Source organism: Haliaeetus leucocephalus, unplaced genomic scaffold (assembly GCF_000737465.1).
Source record: "Haliaeetus leucocephalus isolate CR32 unplaced genomic scaffold, Haliaeetus_leucocephalus-4.0 Scaffold395, whole genome shotgun sequence".
Lineage (NCBI taxonomy): Eukaryota > Metazoa > Chordata > Aves > Accipitriformes > Accipitridae > Haliaeetus > Haliaeetus leucocephalus.
In genome coordinates this window covers 2,075,371-2,084,364 of record NW_010972831.1, presented here as the reverse complement: position 1 = coordinate 2,084,364, position 8,994 = coordinate 2,075,371, and the positions used below count along the sequence as shown (strand labels likewise).

At 51.6% G+C, this 8,994-nt stretch overlaps 1 protein-coding gene across 2 annotated transcripts; it reads right to left on the bottom strand.

Annotated features, from left to right (window-relative positions):
- Positions 1-1,805: 1,805 nt before the first annotated feature.
- Positions 1,806-5,301, bottom strand: YWHAG (tyrosine 3-monooxygenase/tryptophan 5-monooxygenase activation protein, gamma). 2 transcript variants are annotated; one of them, XM_010573538.1, is made up of 2 exons: positions 3,467-5,301; positions 1,806-3,050 (listed from the first exon to the last, which is right to left on the bottom strand). In XM_010573538.1, exon 1 carries the CDS (start codon positions 5,299-5,301, stop codon positions 4,639-4,641), a length of 663 nt encoding a protein of 220 aa, XP_010571840.1. In that variant the 3' UTR covers positions 1,806-3,050; positions 3,467-4,638. The 2 variants fall into 2 exon arrangements, with proteins under 2 accessions (XP_010571840.1, XP_010571841.1); XM_010573539.1 differs by having other exon boundaries at positions 3,793-5,301.
- Positions 5,302-8,994: the final 3,693 nt, after the last annotated feature.

The window sequence follows — 8,994 nt, the reverse complement described above, 5'->3', positions numbered from 1 at the left end:
ATCCCGGAGGCAGACGGTGACCTGGGAGGAATCCCGCAGCTGCGAGGCCCCTCTCTGAGCCCGGGGGGCTCCGTGTGCCCCCCCAAAAAACCCTTCTCCCTGAGCCCCAACCTCTCTGCCCCAGCAGTCTGAGGTGCAATGAGTTTTGCAGGTCTCAGGCACGATGCCCGGGGTGGGGCCGGGTTCAGCTCCTGCTGCTGGGCGGGGGGGGGGGTCACACGTGTGTTTGGGCCCCCCCATGTGTGTGTGTGTGTGTGTGTGTGTGTGTGTGTGTGTGTCATTTTGGGGATGGGTGGCCACGGCAACCAGAGTGCTGGAGATGGTTGCCATAGTGAACGCAGCCGCTGGCACTCCAGTTTGGGGGGGGGGGGAGGGATGAACACCAGCCCCCCCACCCGGCCCTGCAGCACCTGGAGCAGGGGTTGGTGCAATGAGTTTGGCAGGTCTCATGCCTCCTGGGAGGGCATCCATCTGGCAGGCTCCAGCATCAGGGACGGGACAAGCGGGAGCTGCCTGAAGCCCCCCTGCCTGCAGGGAAGGGAGAAGGGCTGGGGGTGCCAGGCAGGGGCTGCCCCCACTCCCCAGCCTCTCTGCTTGCATTTGTGCTCCCCTGGGCACTGCACTGCAGCACCCAGCCCCGGGCACAGGTAACAGCCCATTTTTAGGGCCAAATCCTGCCCGGCAAGCAGTGTGGAAGCCCCTGCCCGCTGGCTCATGCTCTTTCCTTCTCTCTCTGCCCCCTCCGGTGCATCTTTGGGGGACACTGACACCCTCACCCCCACCCCCAAGGGCACTGCCCAGGGCCCCGGGCGCTGCTCCAGCCTGGGGGATCCATTTCCCCCTCCAGGTGGGGAAATTGAGGCCCTGCCAGAGAGGGGAGGAGGGGGGTCAGGATGGGGGGAGATGTGGGGCTAATCTGGACTCAGGAGGGTGCTGGGCCAGGCTTAGCCGGGTAGGATCAGGTCCTGCTTCCACACCCCCCCGTCCCCGGGCAGCTCAGTGGCCAGCGGTTGGATTTGTCAGCCCAAAGATGTGTCTAAGGGAAGAAGCCCCCCCGAGGGGCATCCCCGGCCCCCTCCCCTCTCCTGTGGCCATGCCGGAGTGGACAGGCATGGGTGCCACACAGGGCAGAGCCCACAGCAGCTCTCGCCTCCCCAAAAGCCACCCCAGCCTTAGCAAGGGGGCTGTCAGCGTGCAACGGTGCTGGGATGGGGTGCTGCCTGTGGGGCGTGGGGTGTCCCTCCCTGCGTGGCGGGGGGCTCAGCAAGCCCCCAGCCCCTCTTTGCCATCACCTGGGAGCTGCTCCTCGTCCCTTCCCCGGGGGCGTCTGTCCTGCACTCCCCCCCCAAGATCCCTCGCAGGGCGCGTGAGTCAAGCCGCATTTTCGGTTTATGGTTTCCAAGGGAGGAGAATATTTTTACAGCGTGAGTCACCGCTCGTGGCTTCGAGTGGAAAAACCATCGGGGAGGGAGGGAGGGAGGGAGGCGGGGAGGCACCCACCCACCCACCCCTACTGCCACGGGAGCACCCAGGGACCATCCCCATGGCTCCCCCAGCCCGGGAGGGCTTTCGCCTCCGCCCCGGGAAGGCTGGGAACCTGGTGAACCATTAACCCGCAGGGATGCGGAGCATGGCATCTCCGCTTCCATCTGTGCCGACGGAAGGGAGATGGACCCCGGGGAGCAGAATCAAGGCTGTGGACTCCTGGCCCTCCCCTGCCTGCCCCAGCTCCTGAGCCCCAATGGCGAGGGGGAGCCCCCCCCAGCCCACAGAGCCCCCCAGAAACTCAACACAGGCGATAACAATTAAGCAGCGCTGACGTCAGATCTGTAAGTTTATTTGCTCAATGTACGACGGCTACATAATGACTCACATTCATGATATTCCATCACTGAGGAAAAACTGCTAAGAATGGTCCGTGTGTGAAATAATTCCTTACAGAAACACGGAGTTGGAAAAATAATCACTGATTAGACCTTAAAAATAGTTCACTGCATAACATGACAAAAAGCACAAACAAAGGCTCATTCAAAGAACACAGTCATTGTTCTCCTACACTGTAATAGTTATAATTTCACCATGACGAACACCAGACATTAAGATTAAGCTAACACTGGTGTTTTCTTTTGCTTTTTTTTCCTTTTTAAAAACAAAATCATATATAATTGCATGTCACTATAGCAACATCCATAACAGATCAGTTTGTTACGATCACTATTTGGTAGAGCAAACTTTACCCCCAAAAGAAAAAAATAAATTAAAAAACTTTAAAAAATTTTTGAAGACTATTTTGTCATAGGAATACATAACATCTACAGTATAAGTTAATAAATTTCAAGCTACTGTATAGAAATACGACACTAGCATGCACAATATTGTATCAATAGAGTAATGGAGCAGTAATCATTTCACTGGAGAGACAGTATCATAGGCAAGTGCATCTCTTAAAAAACGAAAGAAACCATTCAAGCTGCTTAAAAATCAAGTCCCTGACCCCCACTCTGTTTTTAGCCCTCTTGTGCCATCTCTCCTGCATAAGTTTCCTAAAGCAGCCAGAGCAAAAGCCAAAAGGAAAAAAAAAAAGATAGGTTTTGTAATTCCAGTAAATCACTTCCAAATTATACAGCTGGGACAACACTGCTCACGGGACACGAGGGTCAATCAAAGGAAGGTAAGAAGCCTAAAGCGATCTTCCAGTCCACGGCACGTACCGGCACCACGAGCCTCTCGCCACGGGATGCTGCACACCGTACACCAGGCGGATGCGCTTGCTCGCTCGCCGCAAGCGAGGCTGAGCGAGACTCTGCGTGAGAAGACATCCTGGTCAAAAAAAAGCTTTGCCGGCATCGCCAGGGCAATACCTGGAGGCCGAGCGCTGGCCTCGGCTCCGCTCGCTCCCCAAGGAGTTGGGGTAGCGGCTTCATTTGACTGTGGAAAGGGAGCTGGAGCGACGTCTCCCCGTGCAACCCGACAGCAGGAGCGGCTGTACCGTGTGTGCAACACCACGACGCACTGTTTGCGGACTGACTCTCGAAAGGGACAATGAAAGCCTGTTTCCAAAAAAAATTAAAAAAATAAAATAATAATAATAATGCACGAGTGCGATTTTTCCTTACTGCGCAGCTTTAGGTGAAAAGCCACGTGGCACAGCACTCCGTAAGCCAGAGAACAGCAGTGAACTTCCAACAACGACGTAAAAATAAAAATTAAAAATAAATTTACTTAAAATGGGGTAAATATTACCTGCTAAGCAACTCAGATGCCCCGTCTCCCACCCCCAGCCGGATCAGACAGACTTGGAAAAGATTTTTCTAAGAAGAGAACTAAGTTCCTGGGCTCCCGATGGTTGATAGAAATGTCTATGATTGTAGCTCTTCCCTTGAGGATTTCTCTACCAAATTAGTTTCTAAGCTCCTGAAGTTCACTCATTACACCACAAGCTTCCCCAGGAGAAAGGAAAACGCACCCGGCTTCCCTGGTGACAAACAAGGGAGCCTGGGTGCTAGAGATCTGCTGACAAACCTCATGGTACAGTGGGAGAAAGTCAGGCAGAGTGAAATGGCAGTGCAATCCCTGAGGAAGCAGCTGTGGCACCTTAAATCAGGATGGTCTTTTGAAATACCAAACACAGTACATGACATACAGACCTGAATGCTCTTTTTTTAAATTTTTTTTTTTATTATTTTTTATTTAAGTGGCATTTTAAGTTTAAACACTTCCCCCTTGTCTAATTAAGTTCTTAAACCTTTTGCTGTGGACTTAAAATAGTTGAAACAGCCGCTAGCCAAGCACCTGTTAAGCTGTTGACCAAAAAACTAGAGCAGCTTTGATGTTCCTCGGGCGGGCGGTCTTCTTGCCTTGGGCGACACAGAATAGCTAAAGCCAGTCCACAGGCGAGGACTGATCAGGAAGGCAAGCCAAAAGAACTAGCAAAAGAAAAAACAGACAATCAAAGGCTTGATGTCATATGGCTGTAATGTAGAAATACTGTAAACTGCAATTTAGTGTTAATACTGTAAGCTACCCTAATACATATCTTAAAAAAAAAAAAAAAATTGGATGGCCTAAATCCCAGGGCTTTGCAAGCCCCGAATTCTTTAGTTTGGTTTGGTTTTTTTTTTAATTCCTTCTCAATTTGGGGATTTTAAGCTACGCCCTGCCAGGCAGAGCGCTGCAGAGAGACACCCCGCGACGTGGTACGGACACACGGCACTTGGACTGAAGAAACAAACGCACAAAGCCTTACTGGAACCACAGAACTCCTTTTTTTTTTTTTTTTCTTGCGTTGCTTTCCTTAAAAACGAGGGCCATTCCATCCACGTGAATTCATCTTAAAACCCTTTTATTTCTAGCGATAAAGTTAAATTAAAGACAGCTCCACTTGTATTAATAATCTACAGAACAGTCCATATGCCAGTGAGGCTGCTATTCCATACCAGCACAGCCAGCCTGACTTCCACTAGTGGTGTTTTGGCAAAAATGTCAACGAGGCAATCAAAGACAGGTTGTGGGGGGCCTCCCGGGGAAGGTGTCCCCTCCCTTTCCCTCCCCCACCCCTGACCCCCCCCCACTTGTGGGAAAAAAATAAAGACTGCAGTAGTTAGCATCAGCGTGCGGCTGCCAGTCCATCGGGGGGGTCTAGTTGTTGCCTTCTCCACCGTCGTCGTCTTGCTGATCGCTCGTCCAGAGCGTTAGGTTGTCGCGGAGGAGCTGCATGATGAGCGTTGAGTCCTTGTAGGAGTCCTCGTTGAGGGTGTCCAGCTCGGCAATGGCGTCATCGAAGGCCGTCTTGGCCAGGTGGCAGGCCTGCTCCGGCGCGTTCTGGATCTCGTAGTAGAAAACCGAGTAGTTAAGCGCCAGACCGAGCCGGATGGGATGGGTTGGCTGCATGTGCTCCTTGCTGATCTCATGGGCTTCGCTATAGGCTTTCTCCGAAGACTCCACCACGGTCGCCCTCTTCTCACCGGTGGCCACTTCGGCCAGGTAGCGGTAATAGTCCCCTTTCATCTTCAGGTAGAAGACTTTGCTCTCGTACTGCGTCTCGCTGCAGTTCTTGATCAGGTAGTTGTCCAGCAGGCTCAGCACATCCTGGCACACCGCTTCCAACTCCTTCTCAATCTTCTCGCGGTAGGCCCGGACCATTTCTATCTTCTTCTCGTTCCCATCAGCAGAGGTCTTCTGCTCGATGCTGCTAATTACTCGCCAAGAGGAACGCCGTGCCCCCACCACATTTTTGTAGGCAACGGACAACAGGTTCCTCTCTTCGTTGGACAGAGGCTCGTTCAGCTCCGTAACCTGCATCAAGAGAGGGAGAGAGAAGAGAGAGACTTCGGTTACGCCCCAGTCACTTATTTTCCTATCACACATTCGGGTGTTCCCGTGCATCTCTAGTGAGAGGCAGGAGAAGGCAGCCGGCTCCCAAAGTCCTGTTCTGTCATCCAGCATCTGCTCCGATCCCAGAGGGAGCCAGCTGGGAAATCACGCCACGGTCCAGTCCCCAAGCAGAAGGGGCAGGTTGGGTTTTATTCGAGGTATTCTCCGTCTCTTCAAAGATCAGGGTTTTCTGGATTGAGAAAAATCTTCTAGGAAAGAGACGCTTTTCACCTGCGGGATGAGAGTTGGACTTTGTGATGCAGGCGAGAGGGACACTCAAAGCAAGAGGGTGGAGATGGTCTAGGGTTACGAGCTAGTCGCATGGATTAACAATACCATAGCTACAGGGTGTTCATCTTTTCTGTTTCACATAAGCATAGGGCATGCTTCTGAGATGCCTAAAGAATATGTTAGATGTTAAAATTACAGCTGCCTAAGGCATCTGTACAGATAAGGACTTAAAAGCTCACATGGTAAAAGTATGTTCTTCCCACACAGGATTTTCCTCATTGAGGATTAAGTGTTAATGCACAGCATCACTTCTACCTGCCTGACGCGCCGCAGTAACAGAGGGATTAAGGAGACGATGGAGCACAGAGCCATCTCACATGCGGGCTGCCAAACACCACCTCGGCCGTTTCAGTTACTGGGAAGCATCACACTTGATATTGCAATAATTTCTTTCCAGCTCCCACAACCCCACCGCTGGCTGAAGCCACCCAGGCAGCACCTCTGGCAACAGCGAGGCAGCCGGCCAACTGCTGCACCAGCTGCCGTGCCTTACGGGCAGCTCGGGAAGGGCTCGCATCCCCCCCTGACTCCGTGCTGTGCCCCATACGTGGGTCTCTGCATCCTTGGAGTGGGTGCAGCAGCCCAGGATGCTCCACGCAGCCCAGGATGCTCCACGCAGCCCCTCAGCTGGGGCAGTCAGAGCTGCCAGGTGGCACTTTGAGCCTGGATATCGCTGTTGTCCCCTTTCCCCGGGGGCACACCGCCCTGCCACATACACACCCTGGGTACGGCCATGCGGGAAGCAGGCTAGCAGAGCAGGAACCTGTAAGCCTGCTCTCGGCAGTCACTTCTCAGAAGGATTAGGTAATGGTTTGGATGTGAAAGGCTTCTGTAAATACTGAGTCATTTTCACAAGCCTTTATAAGGACAAGGTGTGTTCTGGGCCTAGATAACCACATTTATGGTAGTGATCAAGAGGCCAAGGGCTCATGCTGGAAGGTGTAGGAGGGCCCAGCCCAGGACTTCAATTTGAGTGGCCTGGAATGACTCACACTTGCTTATACTATATTGACCTGCTCATCCCAGCAACATCCACTCCTGCCTGCAGCTCTTCTTGTAGCTCTTCAGCCATGGTCTGGCTAATGTCTTCTCCCAAAACCAAGCTACAGCTAAGCCTTAGTTTCCCACACAGCAAGCAGAGTACACTGGTCTATGATCTGGACCCCCCTACTCCCTTCCTCAAGGCAGAGGAAGCAAGAAGAGCCTCCACTCCCACTTCCCGCTATTGTACGGACCTGTGCTGCTCCACGAGATGCTCTACAGCCTGGCAGGCGAACCAGCAAACAGCCTGTCTTCATACAGAAGAAGGTCTTACTGTGCTAACCAGGCACAACTGCCTTCTGTGTCAAGGGTAGAAGATGGCTGAGGGACCAGGGAAATGGGTGTCACGTTAAAGAGGGCAGAATCTCCTGTGACTATCAGCAGTCGCCACCAATACAGGACAAGGTACACAGGGCAGCGTGCCAAGGCAGCTCCCAGCTTTCACGTCCCAAGGTAAGCAGGGTGCTTGATGCCCGGGCCATCCAGCAGCTCCTGGTGCCAGGAGACTAACCCACCTCCCACCTCTCCCAGCCAGGCTAACGATGGCTGTTTAACCACACAGCCCTGCATTTTGTGTGATATGCTGCTTCCCACAGAGGGGCTGGGTCAGAGGCTCAGCCCTGCATGCAGCCCACCTGCAACATGCTAAAATACCCCTGGCAAGTTATTCATATGCTGCTTCCAGCCTGCCTTGTGCTCTAAGTTCAGAGGTCTCTAGCTGTTTGTAATTTTACAGGACTTAACAACTCTGAAATTACTCCATTCATTCTTCCCTCTGAGTGATACCTGCACAAACATAAACTAAAGATACTGTGAGGTTAAAGCCATCTTTGAAAGATACTGGAGCACAATGAATGTGTCCTCCTGCCCTCGAGCTTATAGATTGTCTATCCTTGGAGATGTTTGAAACTTGTTCAGGTTACTCAGGGTCTTGTACCATCTAGGTTGCCCTGAGTAAGGGAATTGGGACTAGAAACATCTAGAAATCTGCACTGAGTAAGGGAATTGGGACTAGAAACATCCAGAAATCCCAGCCCGACTTATTCTCTTACCTTCCAGCTGTAAATGGAGTGTCCAACATCAACAGCTGTACTACAAGAGACTTCCCGACTCCAACAGTTTTCTGTCCTAGCACTGGTTATGAAGGTTGATAACCACATGAGGTCTTGCTTTTAGCGAGATGCTCTCTGAGCAGAGATACCAGTTTTAAGTGTAGACCAAGCAGGTGACTTTAAAGCTGCCCCACAGCCCAGTCTGCAGATATTTATCACTGCAGAAAGAAGTAGATTTACCTCATCTCACCAGAAGAGTCTTGCTGGAGGACAGATTTATTAAAACTACAGGGAGTTTTGTAGGATTAGCTTTGCCATAAACATCTTAAATTTGAAGCCATTAAGGATTATGGAAGAAAGTTGCCTGTCAAAATCCTTTCAACCAACTCACTCACAGATGCAAGGTACCCCTGTGCAGAAAGCAGCTTCCTCCAGGGAGCTCACAGGGAACTTATCAAAGCAGAAAGGGAGCCTCGTTAACCACGTAACTGCTTTCTAGCAGTACCCAGGCTCCCAGTAAGGTAGAGCACTGCAGAGAAATTGCAAAGGTGTAACACGGCTGGCGACAGGGACCACATCCCTCAGCATTAGGAGAGGGAAGAGACTGCAGTCCCACATGTATTTCAGTTTGCAGCTGAGCTGAGAGAGGAAAAAAGGAAAACCATCTGGCACTTGGATTCCCAGCAGGAAGAAAATGCAAGATGCCCAGAACACTAGCTATCAGACAGCAAGGGTACACTTAGCTGCCTTAATCAGAGAGCCACTGGAAGGTGGAAAAGATGCATCCCAGGTTAAGCTGCCTTTGAGAACTGCCATCATCCCTGCCTCAGTCTGCCCAGAACCTCAGCACTACAGCTAAGATTCTGCTGCCCGCTAGCCTGCCCCACTGTGCTGCCGAAGGCTGCGCTGGCGTCTTCTGCACTCCAACATGGGATTGCACGGTCACCATTGCACTGCTTTTGCCAACAGTGCTGTACGGGTGAAGCAGAAGACCATCCAGAAACTGCTGCAGCAACTTGTCAAGTGGATGCAGGTCTGTGCCTTCACTGTAAGCCTGTGCTGGCCAACCAAATGCTGACTTTTCCTTACACTGCAGGATACCAACACAAAGTGAGTTCAATCAAGCCAGAGGCTAAACAGCAAGCTCCAATATACTTAATTTAAAGCATTGCATTGAATGTCTCTGATGTAAAATCAATAAGGCAATATCCTGCATAAAGCCTGGATTAGATTGCCG

What these genes read in the sequence shown, in the direction of transcription:
- YWHAG (XM_010573538.1), bottom strand. Translation starts at nt 5,301, where the DNA reads ATGCAGGTTACGGAGCTGAACGAGCCTCTGTCCAACGAAGAGAGGAAC.